At 41.0% G+C, this 18,694-nt stretch overlaps 2 protein-coding genes across 5 annotated transcripts; both read left to right on the top strand.

Moving 5' to 3' along the window:
* Positions 1 to 1,853: 1,853 nt before the first annotated feature.
* ctss1 (cathepsin S, ortholog 1) lies at positions 1,854 to 8,334 on the top strand. Of its 3 annotated transcripts, none has more exons than XM_042077777.1 (8): positions 1,854 to 2,122; positions 3,158 to 3,338; positions 3,468 to 3,590; positions 3,984 to 4,172; positions 6,116 to 6,340; positions 7,287 to 7,452; positions 7,746 to 7,851; positions 8,085 to 8,334. In XM_042077777.1, the coding sequence occupies exons 2-8, from the start codon at positions 3,210 to 3,212 to the stop codon at positions 8,179 to 8,181; spliced, it is 1,035 nt and encodes a 344-aa protein (XP_041933711.1). In that variant the 5' UTR covers positions 1,854 to 2,122; positions 3,158 to 3,209; the 3' UTR covers positions 8,182 to 8,334. The 3 variants fall into 3 exon arrangements, with proteins under 3 accessions (XP_041933711.1, XP_041933712.1, XP_041933713.1); XM_042077778.1 differs by having other exon boundaries at positions 3,111 to 3,338; XM_042077779.1 differs by having other exon boundaries at positions 1,858 to 2,122; positions 4,020 to 4,172.
* A 186-nt stretch (positions 8,335 to 8,520) lies between these two features.
* On the top strand, positions 8,521 to 17,407 carry LOC121696320 (Golgi phosphoprotein 3-like A). 2 transcript variants are annotated; one of them, XM_042077780.1, is made up of 5 exons: positions 8,521 to 8,650; positions 9,721 to 9,937; positions 12,737 to 12,868; positions 15,692 to 15,806; positions 16,888 to 17,407. In XM_042077780.1, the coding sequence occupies exons 2-5, from the start codon at positions 9,752 to 9,754 to the stop codon at positions 17,313 to 17,315; spliced, it is 861 nt and encodes a 286-aa protein (XP_041933714.1). In that variant the 5' UTR covers positions 8,521 to 8,650; positions 9,721 to 9,751; the 3' UTR covers positions 17,316 to 17,407. The 2 variants fall into 2 exon arrangements, with proteins under 2 accessions (XP_041933714.1, XP_041933715.1); XM_042077781.1 differs by lacking the exon at positions 8,521 to 8,650 and adding an exon at positions 8,656 to 8,731.
* Positions 17,408 to 18,694: the final 1,287 nt, after the last annotated feature.

Below are 18,694 nucleotides of genomic sequence, written 5' to 3'. Positions count from 1 at the left end.
TCTTTAGCTTGGTAACACTGACAAAGCTATGGACCCTTTCAACAATAAAAACAAAAACAATGCTTGAACGTTCTATTTGGGCCCCAATCTACTTCCTCTGCATTAAGATAACATATGGAATGTTAAAAAGGAAATCTTGTGGGGCCAACTATGATGCTGATAATGGAACTCTCTTGAAAGGGTCCATTGGTAACTGGCAAAGCAGTGAAAGTTGAAAAAGTGAGGAAAAAAATAAAAAGTGCCCTGATTTAAGCCGCCCTTTGTCCTTGAAATGGCAAGCCATTGGTGAAGAGTGAGAGAGTCATTCCCAGGTGCTGGACATAATGAGCTGAACTGAAACCTGCTACAGCACACTGAAGGGGAAACGTTAGCGTTAACGATGGCAAAGGCTGCATATGTAAGCAGATGGCCGTGTATGTCGCTGGCTCTCCCACTGAACAGGTGGCCCGCTGCATCCGCATCTGACTCAGCCCTTTCCCGTCCACCAGTCATGCAATATCTGCAAAGGATCCTGGGATAACCCTCTGGTGCCAACATGGGAGAAAAAAAACATACAAAGGACTACACGTGCTTTGAAACCATGACTTTAAACCATACTGTAATGTGATGTAACTTCCTGCCGTGTGACCTTGAGTTTCAGTTATAAACCTCTACACACGGTTGGTTGATTGGTTTACTGAATCCCAGATTAAGTAGTCTCTGTGCTCACTGCAGGAAGTTTTCTTTCTTGCTCAGCAGCACCACCTGCCTAGATTTCCTTACGATCATTATTTTGTCCACTTGTATGGCAACAGGCCATGTCTCCGCCGTTGGAAATGGCAGAAAGCATTTGCATGACATTTTCACCAGACATTAGTATTAACTCAGGTTATCCACCCATATAAAACAATCCAAACATTAAAGTCCATGAGTAGAATTATGTGTGTATGCAAATAGCCTCACTGGAAGTATACTTACTGGGAAAAAAAATTGACGCATTCAATAGTTCAATACTGTATATTCCAAAAGAATCCCGACTACAATTAAGGAAAATGAAGACCTTAACCGTTACAACTGTGGTGGCAAGGTACATGACAAAGCTTAGAATAATGTGTGTGTGTGTGTGCATGCATGCGGTGTGTATGTGTGTCTACATGTGTTAGGAGCTCAAAGCCTTTTATTAGACAGGACAGTGAAAAGAGGACAGGAAATGAGTGGGAGAGAGCAATGGGGAGTGGGACAAGGAAATGACCTCAGGTAGGTCTCAAACTACCTTTTATGGTAAGAGATGCTGATAATACAAGATGCCAATGCTACTGCTGTGCTTGGTCTCTCCCCTGGTCCCAGTTTTAATTAAACGCAGTGAAGGGAGGTTAGAACAATAAAAAAAATACACTTGGGGAGGATCACCTCACCAGATGAATCCTATTTTGAGGCCATGATACAGAGATGTTTGAAATGTACAGAAATTGTTCGGCTTCATTAAATTCCCCAGATAAACACGTGTGTGTGTAGTGCGCATGCACTTATTCAATTGAAAAATAACCTGATTGGCCTGGGCCTCAGCTACATGCCCAGCTGTTCCACTAAACATAGAACTCACTCACTTTTGAACAACTTACAGCTTTAATCTGACATGCTATCAACACCTATCAACATGACTCCATATCATGGTGGTGTGGCATATACATGTGCAGTGCTGCTTGGAGAAGATGATACTTCAGTGTTTGATAAGCAAATGGAAATATGAAGTCTGTTTGCTCCAGGAGCGGAGAACCAAAGGATGGTTGGTGCCGCTTTGGGGCAAAGGAATGACAGCTGATGAATTAAAATTGTTTTCACATGACAAGGGGGGTCGTGTGTACGTGTGTGTGTGTGTGTGTGAGAGAGAGAGAGAGAGAGAAAGAGGCAATGTACGTATACTCATTTGTGAGTGTAAATGTGGTTCTCTCTGTGAGTGTCACAAATCTTTGCTAGAGCAAAAGATAAATAGGTATTGTGTGAGTGTGAAAGCAAAACCATGAATGTTTTAAAAGTGGAGACTGAACTCAGGAAATGCTACTTCCCTGTTCAAGGTTCAGACAAACACTGAGTATTTCATCTAGAGTTTGTGAGGTAATCAGACGTGAAGCAGCGCAATCTGGTAAGCTTGAATTTCATCCCTATTATCAGTGATATCCGGATCATCCGTTATTTCTGTGTTGTGTGCTATCTTGTGTGTGTGTGTGTGTGTGTGTGTGACATATTCCGAGTCATTTTTTTCTCTCTCCCTCTCTCTTTCTCGTGTTTCCTGTCACTTTTCCACATGAATAGTAATATCTTTATCTATGTTTTGAGGCTTTGATATACCACAGAGTTAAGAGAATTTTTTGCAGTGAAGCCATTTTTAACATTTTAGCTTGTTTTAACTTCAGAAACATGTCCTGGACTCCTGGTAAAAGCCTTTTATGCAGGTTTGCAGGTCATGGCAGGTAGGCTACACTAAAAGTAAACTGAGAAATGTTTTCACTGTAATAGTTTCTTTATACATACCTGATTGTGTGAAGCTGAATGAACGTCCTTGATATGTATAAGGACCATTGAGTGAAAACACAAAGGGAACAAGAGCCAACATCTAAAAATGTCAGTTTGGCATTTGGCTATGAAATTACCACATTTGTTTTGCGAAAGGAGAAGTGGTTTTAAGGAAAGACTCAAGCCCAAACAGATGTTATCTATGGGCCTGTCCCCTTCACTTGCCTCAGGAGAAACCTCATTTGAGTCAGACCTCAGCTGTCTACAAATGTCTACCAATTACTTTTAATTGCTTAAGTGTGCTGAATGAATTAGTTAAAAGGAGATACAGAAGCCTCATTTATTGAACAAATACAGATTGTAACATATTTGGAAAATGTCCTCAGAGAGGGGGGAAGTATGGATTGGACATGTCCTACAGGGGCGTCAGACAGGGGGTAAAACCACCTTGAAAAGTCTCGAATATTTTATTTTACCTGGGTTGAGGAACATAGGGGCCCATCAGGACTGCCTATGCAGGAGCCCAAGATCTTGTGCTATACCCCTGATGTCCTATACCTACATTTTGTCTCTAGCTCTCTCTCTCCCTGTAAAAATACTTTCCTCTGTCGTTGTAGGCCTATGCATGTACTAAAAGTATCTCCACTGATACTCACTCTGGTCAAGCTCTAGAGGTCCAGGAGAGAGGGCAGCTGGTCCCCTGCTGAACTCTAAGGATGCTCCACCACCTCTTGAGCCTCTCCGTCTTTGCCTTGGAGGCTGTCTGTCATTTCTCCGGTGCCTTCAGCCTGAATGGCACATGGGAGATCTGGAAGGCTGAGCACAGCAAAGTCTACCCCAACCAGGTACTACTGACCCAAGTATATACCTCTCTCGTGCGTATACGTGTGATATTAAGCTCATCTTTACCAGTTGGGTTTTACAGTATGTCTTACTGTCTTCTGTCTCTGAGTTTGCATGTACTTACATTTCAGAATGAGGAAGTCTATAGGAAGTTAATTTGGGAGAAAACAGTTCAACAAGTGATGAGACACAACCTGGAAGCCTCCCAAGGCCTGTATTCCTTCATGTTAGGACTGAACCACTTTGCTGATATGGTAGGTTACAGATTGACCTTCAAATGTGCTTCAAGTGCTTAAAAACTGTAGTACTGCCATGAATTTATAAATAGTATTTCTGGTGGTAGCATGCTTTACATAGTATACCTAGTGGTAGCATGTTGACACTATTTGAGAATGTAGCTGACTTCCTTTCACATTCTCACCTGTGGCTCCTTCTCTAACCAAGCAGAGGCGGCTTCATTGTTTGACTAATTTAGCAAACCATTCTGTAAAATCTATTGGAAAAAAAAAAAGAACCGGGAAGTGGAAGTATCTATTAACTTATTTTCTAAACGTATACTGTTAAGGATGTATAATCATATTCTCTAAGTAGAAAAATGTAAATAAATAAAATTAATTCAAATAAATTCCTCCCAAAAAATAAAGTAGGTCTTTATGTTCTCTTTGGCATCTCAATCTGCCCAGACTACAGATGAAGTCAATGAAATGCTGAGCTGTTTGAAGTCAGAGGATCCCTCCGCCCATCACAACGTAACTTTCACTCCAGTAATGGAGGAGCCTCTTCCAGAGAAAGTGAACTGGGTTGAGAAGGGTCTGGTCAGCGAGGTGCAGAATCAGGTATGATATTAGCACATGACTTAGGCATACATCTGCTACCACAGCACCACAAGGCAAATAGGTTTCTTCACACAACAGCAACATTTCAAGTTCAGGTTCCCTCTGATGTTTAATGAATCCAGTTGGGTGAAACCAACCAAATTGTTGAATTTACTCTGCAGATCGATCTGGAAGGGATCCCATTGACATCCTTTTCCGACTCACCAAAAACCCATCAATGTGCATTTTCTTTGGAATTGAGTCATTAAAGCTGCAGTTGGCAAGATTTTTTTGATCATATTTACTAAAACCGAAACTATGCTCCGACAGAACAACATAAATCAGCCGGTTTTAGGGAAAAAACACACTTCTACCTCCTCCGCCTATAGCCTGTTATTTGTTTTGCAAAAATCCACAGCTTCTGTGTGAGATCTGACCATCTGATCTGTCAATCACAGTCTGGTGCAGTCTGGTGCGGACTGACAAGCACAAACTCGATGAGAGGGCGCTCGGTGGTAGTGGGGGAGGGGCATGAGAGTTGTAAACATTCAAAATTTTGGCCCCTCAATCTGTCAGACTTGCCAACTGCAGCTTTAACAAGAAATATGTGTTTCCTGCACTCCTGAAATGATTTGGTAAGAGTTTAATGCACCAATTTATGGGAGGTTCAGAAGTGTCAATGCTGAAACAGGCGTCAATGGGATTCTTTCCGATGGACCGGTAGAGCAAATTCAAATTTGCTAATTGTTGCAAACAGGTTTGTCTGGGTTCACCCAGGCTAATGTCTAACACCAGTTGGCTTTCTACACAATAAAATCACAAGTGTATAATATGAAGTGTTAAATTACAAAAAATATGTAGGAGTTCATTTGAATACAGTAAGTGTTGTATGACTTCCTTTTGATCTGAGAAGAGTATCAAGCTCTACTGTATACTAACTCAACCATTGTCAGAGTAATTTTAACACTCAACCGAATGGGACCATATGAACTCAGAGCAGAGTTAAAATGAACTCTTAAAGAGTTAACTGAACACTATTTATTTGACTTCCTACACTTTACTACTTTATTCTTATCATGAGTTTCAGACACTTTCAGTTTCAGACACTGTGGTAGGTTGTTGATTTTTTTTTTTTTTCAAATGTGCCCTTTGTACTTTGAAAGCTTATATGTGCTTAAGACATAGTGGATTACCATCTACCATAGTGGATAACCATTTCTTGTATGCTTGTGATTGATTAATATAGTATTAATTGCTACCTAAGAACTCCTCTGCTTTCTATCTTGAAAGTTAATCCTATTTTTTGTAAATAGTCTTGGATTAAAGCGTCTGTTAAATTAATAAATGTAAATGTGCTTTAGAGTTGGCTATATAAGGTCAGTGTAATCTCTGTGGGCATGTGTGTCTGAGGGATGTGGATAATCAGAAGTGTGGCACCAGACTGTCCTGAGACTTGCTGTTCATTAGGACTTGATAATACCTTGCTTTAAGTCATAACTAATAGCCTACACCAAGTCTGGCTGCTGTTAGTTCAAAAGTTCTGTTCTGAATGACGCCAATTAAGTTATAATCATCTGTTTTTATAACAATAAATGAACTTGACTGTCTCTTTATGTAAATCTACTGTTGAAAACAGAATAGAATAAACGTCTTCAAATAAAAAAAAATAGAGCTGAATTAATTATTAATTCCACATACAAGTTTGATCTTAGATTTCTATAATGAAAACTAATGTAAATGTTTATATTATATTTAATAATCTTAATTTTGCCATTGGACCACACCGTTGTGAAGCACCTCGGATGCATGTTGTCCTGTGTATATACTGGCTGATGAGATTACCAAGTACACAGTGTTGTCTGCATACCACCTCCGTTCCATTTGTTCTTTAATGATTAGATTGTCATTCGATATACATAACAAAGTGGATGACTTGATGCATGGCTGTTTGGTGTCTTCCACAGGGCCCCTGTGGTTCATGCTGGGCGTTCAGTTCAGCAGGCGCTCTGGAGGCCCAGATGAAGCGTCGGACAGGCACACTAACTCCACTTAGCCAACAGAACCTTGTAGACTGCAGCATCGCCTTTGGCAACCACGGCTGCAGGGGGGGCTACCTGAGCAAGTCCTTCATATACGTCATCCACAACAAGGGCATCGACTCTGCAAATTATTACCCCTATGAGAGGAGGGTGAGCTCGAGAGAACAGGGACATGATTATAGAGTTATTATTTTCTTTTTATATTTTCCTTTTTAATATATCTATTATATATACTTTTGTCCCACATGTTTTTTTTTTATCATTTTTGAGTTGTATTATGTATGAAATGGGCTAGCAGCTAAACTGCTTTGCCTTGCCTATAGAGTGGAGACTAGAGTGAACCCTCTGCGTAGCTTCTATAGACCCTTTCAAGAGAGTTCCATTATCAGCATCATAGTTGGCCCCACAAGGCTTCCGTTTTAACATTCCATATGTTATCTTAATGCAGAGGAAGTAGATAGGGAACCAAACAGAACATTCAAGCATTGTTTTTGTTTTTATTGTTGAAAGGGTCTATAAATATCCATCCCTGCACACTGTATATTTATCATGCAGTTGTTTTAGAGATCAAGATTAGTCAGGTGATGATTAGATCATTGTCTGGTCAGTGGTGAGGTATACAGAGTGTTAACAGCTAGAAAACAGGCCAAGCACAGGGACACAATGAGAAGGACTGAGAGTCACTGAACTCAAATCTCTTTTGTTTAGTTAATGATGGCATCTGTTATATCATGTTGTATGAGTAATGACGATTGCAGACTGGCAGGCCAGCATCATACTGAAGAGGCTTTATGGTGATATCCAAGTAGGATATGTCTGACTGTCATTACTGAAGGACTTAATGAGTTAGAAAGACTTTGATGTCTCATGAGGTTATATGGGTGGAATAGAAACCGCTGTCAGATCAGGCTGAGTTCCCCCAGCCTAGTTATATTAGTTAGAGTTATATATATATAGAGTTACTAGTTATATATAGAGTTCACCCAGCCTAGTTATATGAGGTTTAAACATTTACAGAGGTTACACAAAGATGAGGCATGCCTTTCCAACTATCACTGTCTTTTGGCTTACTTTAATACCCTTTCTGTGTCTTAAGGAGGGAAAATGTCGCTACTCTGTCAGAGGCAGGGCGGGGTACTGTATAGATTTCCGGATTCTTCCATCAAGGAGTGAGAAGGCCCTGCAGCACACAGTTGCCAATATTGGCCCAGTGTCCGTAGGGATCAATGCTATGCTACCATCCCTCCATCACTATAGAGGAGGTATGTAAAACTAATGTTAAATGTTGCTATGATAGTCTAGATACGATATAGTCAGTATGTTGCTATGATAGTCTATGATACGATATAGTCAGTATCTACTGTATTTAAAAAGTATTTCCTCAGCAGTGTACTATAGCCCACTGCCACAATTATCTGTGAAAAGGAAATATTTAGCCCTGGTCTGCTTTATATTTGTGTGCAAATGTTTGTTTGCATATTTGCAAACAGATTCTTTATCTACTCCTTTACATCTTGTGAAATATGTTTGTTATTTTGTCTGTTTGGCTTTCCAGGTATATACAGTGATCCACAATGCAACTCAAAGCTGACCAATCATGCTGTTCTGGTTGTGGGCTATGGCACTGAAAATGGACAAGACTACTGGCTCGTTAAGAACAGGTAGTCAATATATTTAAGATGTCTATTTCTCCTGTCATTTTTCACATAGTTTATATCTCTGACTAAAGAATAAATGTGTGAAATGAAACAAGTACAATTTGTGACAAAATATGATGCATATTCACCAATAATAATCTATTGTAAAATGTGTGTTATAGCATTAAGCCTAAATAACTAAAACTTGGTCCATCACTGCATATTTTCATTATAACTTGTCATTTTTGTTTATTCAGCTGGGGACCAGCCTGGGGTGAAAATGGATATGTACGCATGGCCCGCAACAGAAACCAGTGTGGCATCTCCAACTTTGCCATTTTCCCAACAGTCTAATAGTTCACTTTGGCCCTCTGAGACTTCCTTGTGTATAAACTCCATTATATTTTATGAAACATTTTCGGTTGTTTTTAATCTATACATCTATCATTGATTAATTTATTTGTGTTTTTAATTCTACACTTAACTCTCAGTAAACCATAAATGGCCTACCAGTGAAGTGTGTGTTTTTGTTTGTTTGTTTGTGTGTGAGGCCTACATTAGTTATAGGATGGGTAGCCTTAGGGCCTACCTACTGGTGATTTGGATAACACAAAACATTTCAGCAGTGTTCTAAAGGCCGGTAGAGCGGGGGCGCTGTAGACCTAATATAACTAGAAATACTTCGCATCACATCACGGATGCAATAGTTGCATGGCAGTGAGTGAGAAACACGTATTTCCAGCGGTGTTCTCACAGAGTAAGCAGGTGACTTAACGTCCTTGCAACCGGACATCGATTTCCCTGTAAGATCTAAGTTATCCGGGTAAGGTTATTTGGATTGAACATGATATAGAGCTCTTCTCATTATGATATTCATGTTTTAATACGATATACTTTTAGCATGGTAAGTAGCCTAAATTAGGCAGTGTTTGTCTGTTGCTAGGATTGGGCTAAGTTATCGCTAGGATAGTTAACGTAACTAACGTTAGAATCTACCTGGCTTCTATCCAAATAAGTGCCTCTCTCTCTCGTCGACATACACGTAATTTACAAGACAAGGAATTATATTAGGAATTATTTGTTAATCGGAAGTTGTAGATATAGTTAACAGATCTGTAAATCTCTGGAACCGTTTCTAATACAACTGAGTTATGTAAACTTTTAATTACGTTGTAAGCTATGCATTTTCTAACGTTACAAACACATAAGCTTAATTAACGTGAACGTTATGTTAACTGTTGCCATAATGTTGTTTAGGCATATCGATATCTGTCAGCCGTCATGTCATGATCGTAAACAGAACATGATTCCTTGTTGCTAAATGTAAAACTACCTTGATTTATAGCCATGTTAGGCCTATAATGGTTGTGGTTGCTGAATGAACCGAGTTCTTCATTCAGACAGTCACAGGGGAGCTTTCTTGGTTAGAATGCCTGGTTTCAAGAGACATTGGATTAAGGTTAGGACCACATATAATTCACATTAACTAGGCTACAAACTGTAAAAAGCTGACGATTGCAACAACTATTTGCATTACCTTGACTGAGGTTATTATTTTAAAGTGAATGGTTCTCTTTGATTGAAATAGAACAAGTCAGTGTCATTTACGATGGCAAGCATAATGTAAGCAGTTGACTTCCTACCACTTCAAACAAGCGTGGTTATAGGGCTGAAAAACAAAGGGGTTTAAAGGAAGTTGAATCTAGGACATTTGCACGTGATATCCTGGGGTCAACTAACCAAATTATGCCCAGCTTGCATTTAGAGCATTTGAGCTTGATAACTTCAACTCTCCGAGCTCCTGTAGTCATAGAAACTCATGTGGTATTAAAATGGTTGTTTTTTGCATGGTATTTATTTAGCCATGACCATATTCTTCACAACCCTGTACAGTTGATCTCAGGTGGTGGTCCTGATTGTCAGGATGACCACCCTCATCCGTCGAGGCAAGCGTGCTGCTGAGACGTCTGTGGCAGATGGACGCGGTCCTGAGGATGTGGACAGCCAGGGTGGTGGTCACTCTGAGGAAGAGGATGACTATGACTCCTCCAAAGCCCTCCGGCTCACTCTTATGGAGGAAATCCTGCTATTGGGTCTCAAAGACAAAGAGGTACTGTCCTGTCAGTCTGCAACAGCTTTCAATAATTACAGTGCATGAAAATGCACTGTTCTGTTATCCGAAGTCTTCTTCTTCTTCTTCTTCTTCTTCTTCTTCTTCTTCCCACCAAATTTCTGCGTCTAATTCAGCTTCAACCGTTTAACGTAGAAACTTCGTTCAAACTTTGTAACGTAGGTCTTGAAAAGGACACTTGAGGAATGTATTTTTCACTTTTGTAAACTTTATTTTTGATTTGCTTGATTTGCACCTGTATTAACTTCCAGCTGCTCAACTAGGACCCATCAAAGGGCCAGTTAAACTGATTGCACCTGTATCAACTGCTTTCTGCTTAACTAGGCCAACTCTCTGTGTCTCTCCATTCTACAAGGATATAAGGCACATTCCATCCAACTTTCTATCCATTCATCCTCTTCAAACCATTCACTCATCCACCCATTAAACTATCCACCAACATCCATTAAACAATCTGCCTAGCAACATCCATTCAACTTTCTGTCTATCAACATCCATTACACTATCTACATTCAACTTTTAAACTATAAACTCTGTCTCAGGCTTTAAGCATACAAGCTGGCTCTCTTAAGACTACTATTTCCTCTGCCCACAACTGTTTCAAAATAAATGTCCTCACTACAATAATTCACTATTAAATAATTTAACTATTTAAACTACTCAACTATTTAACTGTTCAGCCATTTCAACTATGACTCCTGCCAACTGTTTCCAAATAAAAGTTTGTTTGCCATTTTATGTTAATATACAGTATGTTTATATTTTCATGCACTGGTAATTTCCTCGAAATTACATTTTCTAGAGATTCTCTTCGAGATTTGTCACTCGGCAACCGTAGGATGACATCACAAAAATGTGCAGTGGTCTCTTAATTTTTTTCAGAGCTGTATGTAGGGAATGGTCATTTGTGCAATAGTAATAAGTAGCTGTATAGTAGTGAGTGCTAACTTTGGGTTTCACTCTCAAATGTTTATCCCCAAAACTGTTGCATCATTGATATTGTGGCTGTTTATGGTCTAATTTAGTTTGAAATGAGAAATGCCGTGTTTTTTGTCTCTTTGTGTTAGAGGCGTATAAACTGAACTTCGGTTTCAATAAAGTTACGTAAGATATTTTTAGATGATGTCTTGCATTGATAGACTGGGGTTATTAAAGATTATATCCTATAGTGGTGATTTTCCCAACCAACTTTTGTAAGGCTATGTGAACGGTGCAGGTCATTGTGTGGTTAAACATAGCAGTCTTTCCAGTTTAGTCGCTGTGGTGTGTCTGTGTGTGTGAGTTTGACCGAGGAATCAAACCGGTCTAACAGGGTTGGTCAGATTGTCGCCTGAAGGATGTATCTCAAATCTTAGGCCACACACATTCTTCAGCCTGTGCCTCATAAAAGGCTGCCACATTGTCGTTTTTATTTTGTTGAGTGTTTGATCTTGTAGACTAAAAGAACTTTGACCTAGTCGTGTTCAGGGCCATGCACAAGGCTTCTGGGACCTGCTCCTCTGATTTGGTCGTGCTTCTTGGGATAGGTTGACATAGTTTGATTTACTTGAAATGATATCCCTAATCTCTTCCTCAGGTCACTGTGTAACTCGATGCAGACAAACAGAAGCCATATCTTTCTTTCTCAGACAGATCACCCCCTTCGTTCAGAGTGGAATGCTTGCCATATCTACAGATTTACCAGAATGGGCATGACAGTAGGACTTAATAGAGTGACGATGTGAATGAAGTAAGAGTCCAACACTTTGCTACAGACAGGTTGTGGGAAAGATCATCGTGGACCATTCACTAGAAGGCCAAACTGTTGCAGTTAGCAAAACACTGCATACACTATGCAAGATTCTTACCTTAATATAACCTCTACAAAGCCAATTTGATGGTAAACAAACTTGTAAAAGGGAATCGTTCATGTAGCATAGCCATAGAACATGGCCGTCGCTAACGAGAGAACCAGCAATACCACTTCAAAAATTGCGATAATCGTGAAACATTACCTCGTCAGAAGATATAGCTCTTTGGAGATCGTTTTTGCCTGTTGTTACTCTTTCATCTCCATAAAAAAAGCATTTTCATTGTGTACAGGGAGAACAAGCCATGAAAAGAAAGCTATTTACAACGACAAAGTAAAATATAAATATATCGCAACTTTGGGGCGAGCTCTAGAGTCGCCAAAAATCCCTGAAACTGCATAGGATGCCTTTAATTGTGACATTTAAATGGCATGTGGTGTTGCTAAAGGGCAGAACAGTCCCTAGACAACACTAGAAATATGTCAATTTGACATGTCCCTCAAGGCAACCAGATAGAACTTTCTTTGTTACATGCCTTTTGTGTATGTAGTACCTAGGAGGAGTATGTAGGAGTTAAACTCCTTTTAACCACTTATGCACATTTTGAGCATTGAATCCTCTGCATTGAAATAATATACAAAAACAGTAGAAAATGTGCATTTAAGAAGATATTTCAATGACCGAATGGAATGGATTAACACCCGACTTGCATAGGTAACACAAGTTTATTTACATTAAACTGGAGCGAGAATTTAATGTCAACACATGATATTTAACAAAACATTTCTATTAAAGCTGGCCTGGGCAACCCGAAAACTGTTAAAAATTCCTTTTGTGGTATTTAATTCGCTTCACAAAGCCAATGGAAACCCAGACAGATTTCCTTGCCAATTTTTCATGAATGAGCTGAGAAATATGAGCATTCGAGTTAGATCTAAACCCAGCTTGTGTGTTGTGGTGTCTTGTGCCACATGGTTTGCTGTTTCAGGGCTACACATCGTTCTGGAATGACAACATCTCCTCGGGGCTGCGGAGCGGCATCATGATCGAGCTGGCTATCAGGGGCCGCATTCACCTGGAGCCACCCACCAAGAGGAAGAGGAGGCTCCTGGACCGCCAGGTTTTTATATCTCTCCACCTTCTCTCTCTCTCTCTCTCTCGTACTGGCTTACTCTTGTTCTATCTATCTCTTGCTCGCTCACTCACACAACACTTAATCTGGATGGGCCAGTAAGATCTTAGAAGTAGGTTGACGTGTAACAACATAGAAAGTTTTCACACACGCCTACACCCACACCACACACACACACACACACACACAGACACACGTACATCCACTTTGCTTGTTACACCCCACACAATGTGTGTAGTTTGCACACAGATATAAAAGATCCATTTCACTCTGACAGCCAGGCTACACCTGGGTACTCCAACTGTTTGCAGAGCGAAAAAATAGCTCCATTATAGCGGCAGCTGATGGTTGCAGCATACGCCCCACGAACGGAACGCTTCAGCTTCGTGCTTGGTGTGGCCTGCCTGTGAGAATTAAAACTATGGACACATCTGACCTGTGAGGCTCATAAATGAAGCAGGATCTGTGTGGGCCTTTAATGTTTGCTAAGGGCTTGGAGTGGTTGGTGATGTTGACGGGAAGGCCACTGTAAAGCATGTGTTTGTCTGTGTGTGTGTGTGTGTGTAACCTGGAGTGTGACAGTGATTCTACGCATTCATTCAACTGATGTCAGTCTTCACGTATCGTTTCAACCTATTGGTTTTGCTACCACATGACTTGAATGCAAATCTTTGAGAGGGAATTGTAATATTAGGTTATTGTCAGCCTATTTGAGTAACATATCCTGGATAAGTTAAGCCATTCACACACAACTTATTATTTCCATATACCATACGACCCCATGTGTTGGGGTCGTTCGTTACTCAAAAAAAGTAATGTATTACACATTACTCGCTACTGTAAAAAAATACGAATCCCTTACATTACTTTTTTTCTGCTGCGTTGAAATGTTTCTATGGACACTGTTATTTATTATTTAATTAATGACATTGTATGAAATATTAGGTAGCATAATAGTCTACACTACTCCAACCAAGGTTGCGCTGTAGGCTTCCAGGCATTGCTTTGTCTTACTGAAAGCTGCCTTCAAGTTCACAAACACGGCACCTCAGCGCTGCTTTTAAAAATTGTGCAAATTTCAATTGCTTTATGGAAGCACTGCTGCCCAGCTCGCGCACCCTCCCTCACAAGAAAGATAGATAGATAGATAGATACTTTATTGATCCCCAAAGGGAAATTCAAGGTCCCAGTAGCTTATCACACCACACAACAACATAAACAGGATGATTTAAAAAAACAAATCCACATGATGAATAGAGACACGCATACTTTTTTTTAACTGCTTTGAGTGAAGTGAGCTCGCTAGTTCACATTGAAAACAGTGGCAGTCCTAGCTTAGTCCTAAAACACCCTGAAATCTCTTTGGAGGCAATTTGTGGTGTGAATGACTTCAGACTAGTCATTAGTTAGTTGTGCACTGTTTCCCACTCTCCCGCTCAATATTAAGCTAACAAATACTTGGATGGGTTTTGTTTTTTAGTGAATGTTCTTGCCCCCCTCCCAGAAGATGCACGCACACACACACACACACACACACACACACACACTACAGTAATACCGGCAACACAGTTTAACTAAAATGCACTTGCTACTGCAAAATGTTGAACAGCAGATTTTATACTGGTGAATATTTAGTCTTTTATTTTTAGCTCTTATAAACGTCCTGATTGTAATTAGGAAAGCAAAGAAGTATCATCTTAAGCCAAAAGATCGTCATGGAGGCAGGGCTATAGCAGGCGGCCTGATTCCACGCACCCTGCTCATGACAGGGTAAAGCACACCACGGCAACGTATGTCTCCGCGGCTTGAGGAGAATTCCTATTTCCTAATAGGATAATCTCAAATAGGAGAATAGTCATCTTTGCTCACACACTGTTAGTAACTTGAGTGTGATTACCAGTACTGCATTTAGAACAGTAACACGTTACAATACTCGTTATTGACGAATGTAATGTGATTACACCCAACTCTGACCATAACACAGGCTTGTCAGAGACACATTTCAGTTTGTTTGTTTCTGTTTGTCTTTATTTGTTTGCTTTCATTACATGTCCACTTCACTTTCACACCAGAAAGCTCATACACAGAATGATTTGCACATGTCTGTATCCAAAACTGTACCCTGTGCCAGTTAGATTAGCAACGGTTCCATAGCCAGGCTGTTCAAACAGATAAGAAAGAGGTAGCCTTATCTGGTTGTGGTGTTTGGAGTAATGGATTTGGAGTTAAATCAGGGCGGTGAACTTCATTGGTGAAGGTGTGACGTCAGGCCTGGTGGACCTGGAGGGATAGGAGCTGGACGCTGGAGAAATTATAATAATTTATTTTTTTATAAAATGTATTTTAATTATAAAAATAATTTGTCTGAAAATCAAAGCCAAAGACTAGTTAATGTGAGTGCCAGCCTACTGAGGTCTCCGTTGTCTTTTGTGGTCATACACACACACACACACACACACACACACACACACATACACATACACACACACCTGGTTCACATGATTGAGAGTCTTGCCCATTGTCATTATTGAGAGTATATATACTTATACTTATCATACAAAGGTTAAACAAACTGAAGAACAAAAGTTTTTAAGGATGAACTGAAGTACATCCTATTGCCTTCCATCAGTATTTCACAAACCCTGTCGCATTACGACAGCAGGCGTGCATTTGTTTGGCCAAGGTGTGTGTGTGTGTGTATAAAAGAATGAATATGTGAGTTTGTGTGTGTGTGTGTTAAGAGTGTGAGAGAGAGTGAGAGTGTGTGTGTGTGTGTGTGTTGTAAAGTTGCCACTGTCTCTCCTGCTTCAGGTGTTGGTGCGGTCAGACGCCCCGACGGGGGACGTGCTGCTGGACGAAGCCCTTAAGCACATGAAAGCCACACACCCCCCCGAGACCGTGAGCAGCTGGATCCAGTTACTGACAGGTCGGTCCACCCCATCACACCTAACGAAATAGTCTTGAGTTCCTCTTGGAAGGGACCAATCACACTTCACCTGTTTCTCAGCCTTATCACTGGTAACTCAGAGCAGACAATCTTATCTCAGATCACAGACATCTGGTAAACACACCTCTTAGTAAACACACCTTACCCAAGAGGCCCTAAGAGGTTCTCATGAACCAGTAATCATTGAAAATTAGACGCTGTCAGCCAGTGGTCATCAGACAGAATAATTGGATAGAATTAGCCAAACTAATTGGATAGAAGCTTGTGTTTGTGTTCCCCAAGTGTCCAGTTGAGACGTGGAAGCTCTGCAGTCTGAACACATCAGATTATTGGGTGATTCCTACTTGATGATGGATACTTGGCTGCCAGTGAGCAGAACAGTCAGTACAGCCCCAAGTCAGATCCATACTTTATGGATCCATTAGATCCCCAAGTCAAATCCATACTTTATAATAAAGTATCTATCTATCTATTTATCTATCTATCTATCTGTCGTTTTCATCGCTCTCTCATACCTCTACATAATATCAAACCTTTTACCTGCTGCTTTACACTTTTCCATAACTACAATATATAATGAGGAGCAGCGCTAAGCTCGGTTGAGCCAGGATATGCAGATTGTAGGCCTATAGATAGAGCAAATACACCACATGTGACTCATGAATGGCTCAGTGCCCTTTATGGAATGGAATTCCTGAATGGTCATGGAATGATTAAATAGCACCATGCGTGGCTTTGAGGTCACCACGGTTACCGGTAAATCTACTTCCTCATCTGTATGTCAAGGACAAAACCATTGCTTTTTATGTTGTTGTTGTCCAGGCATTGTTAAGCTGTAACGTTTCGATCTTAGTATTCAAAGATCTGGTCAATTTATTGGTCATCATCAGGAACTATAAATAAAGGATATTTGCTTCAAAACAATGTGGAAATGCATTCATTCAAATACAAGAAGAAGAAAAAAAACACCTTTAAATGAAATACATACACCACAATGTGAGTGAGCAGTTGTGGTACATTTGTCTGTTGCACGTGCTGATGTGTGTGTGCCCCCCACCAGGCGAGACGTGGAACCCGATGCGAATGCACTACCAGATGCGCAACGTGCGTGAGCGCCTGGCCAAGAGCCTGGTGGAGAAGGGCGTGCTGACCACGGAGAAGCAGAACTTCCTGTTCTTCGACATGACCACGCACCCGCTAAGCAACAGCCAGCTGAAGGAGCAGCTGGTGGCCAAGCTGCAGGAGTGCCTGCTGGACCGCTGGGCGGGCGAGCCACGGCGCCTGGACCGCCGCACACTGGCCCTTGTGGTGCTGGCGCACATCTCCGACGTGCTGGACAGCTCGCTGAGCTCGCTGTCGGACGAGCGCTTCGACACGGCGGCGGAGCGCTCCAAGGCCGTGCTGGAGGCGGACGCGGACGAGCAGGCCTGCAAAACCACCTCCCCTGCCGATGAGATGATCTGGGCCGTACTGGCCGCCAACGGCTGAGGGAGGAGGTCCATGTGCCTGTGTCAGTGTGTGTTCGTATGTGTGTGTTAGGGCTGGGCGATATGGCTGAAAACTGTATCACAATATAAGTATTTCATATCAGTCGATATTGATAATTATTGTTTTTTTTTATTTTTTTTTTTTATCTATTTCAGATAAGGACCAGAAGGGAAAAAAGTTCAATTTAAACACTTTTATTTTAAACTTAACCTTCCTCTGATTTGAATCACCTCAGTTATCAATCAAAGCAAACAGGAAAAAGAAATAGCAACACAATCATGAAAAACACTTAAATATTAAATAAATTGTGCACATAAGTCTGAATGAGCAGCACTGGTTGAAGCCTGGAAATATTGTAAACAAAGTAATTTGCTAGTTTATCATAGTAAGTCTACTGGTTCTGTTCAGTTTTCCCACGTGTTTAAGTTTCAAATGAATATTTTTCTCCTTGGGACAGGCCCGTTTGAGTCTTGGAAAATACTTTTCCATTTGCATCGGGATTGAGTTGATTAGAATTTAGCAGTCAATTTGAATGCAACAGTTTTGAACAAATTCGTGCAGCGTGCTAATGATGCTATGCCTAGAGAGAGCGTGCGCGCACGGGGCAAGGACTCATTGAGAGTCTGTGTTGAGGTAGGCCTACTTCTATCGTCTACTCTGGTAGAGTTGCACATACTAGCTACAATGCAAGATATATTTAGCCTATTTATTTATGGACAACGTAAGGCGGGAGGAGTGTGTTGCTTTTAATTATCGAATGTTCTATCGAACGCATTTTTATTGATATCGATTACATGTCTATTGCGATACATATCACTATTGTTTTATCGCCCAGCCCTAGTGTGTGTGTACCTGTGTGTGTGTATGTGTAACTGTGTGTGTGTGTGTGTGTGTGTGTGTGTACCTGTGTGTGTGTGCGCGCGTGCGTGTGCCTATGTGTACCTGTGTGTGTGCGTGTGCCTATGTGTACCTGTGTGTGTGTGTGTGTGTGCGCGTGCGTGTGCCTATGTGTACCTGTGTGTGTGTGTGTGTGTGTGTGTGTGCGTGTGCCTATGTGTACCTGTGTGTGTGCATGTGCCTATGTGTACCTGTGTGTGTGTGTGTGTGCGTGTGCCTATGTGTACCTGTGTGTGTGCATGTACCTGTGTGTGTGTGTGTGCGCGCGCACATGTGTGTGCATGCGTGCATGCAGCTATGTGTACCTGTGTGTGTGTGTGTGTGTGTGTGTGTAACTGTGTATGCACGTGTTTGTGTGTTTGAAAGGTGTAGCTGATGGGAGAGGCCTTTCCCAATCCTTGCACTCTTGCTCTCTTTTCTTGGCTCCTCACAGAGAAGGGAACTGGGGGCCATTTCCTCCACCTCTGTGGCAATGGCTTAGT

Source organism: Alosa sapidissima, chromosome 21 (genome assembly GCF_018492685.1).
Source record: "Alosa sapidissima isolate fAloSap1 chromosome 21, fAloSap1.pri, whole genome shotgun sequence".
NCBI classification, from domain to species: Eukaryota; Metazoa; Chordata; class Actinopteri; order Clupeiformes; family Clupeidae; genus Alosa; species Alosa sapidissima.
This window is presented reverse-complemented; position numbering and strand designations above follow the sequence as displayed.

Bases quoted from the DNA above. Each gene is read 5' to 3' on its own strand.
- ctss1 (XM_042077777.1), top strand. From the start codon at position 3,210: ATGCTCCACCACCTCTTGAGCCTCTCCGTCTTTGCCTTGGAGGCTGTC. The intron at 7,453-7,745 runs GTATGTAAAACT...TTGGCTTTCCAG, and splicing joins CCTCCATCACTATAGAGGAG to GTATATACAGTGATCCACAA. The intron at 7,852-8,084 runs GTAGTCAATATA...TTGTTTATTCAG, and splicing joins TACTGGCTCGTTAAGAACAG to CTGGGGACCAGCCTGGGGTG.
- LOC121696320 (XM_042077780.1), top strand. From the start codon at position 9,752: ATGACCACCCTCATCCGTCGAGGCAAGCGTGCTGCTGAGACGTCTGTG. The intron at 9,938-12,736 runs GTACTGTCCTGT...TTGCTGTTTCAG, and splicing joins TGGGTCTCAAAGACAAAGAG to GGCTACACATCGTTCTGGAA. The intron at 15,807-16,887 runs GTCGGTCCACCC...GCCCCCCACCAG, and splicing joins CTGGATCCAGTTACTGACAG to GCGAGACGTGGAACCCGATG.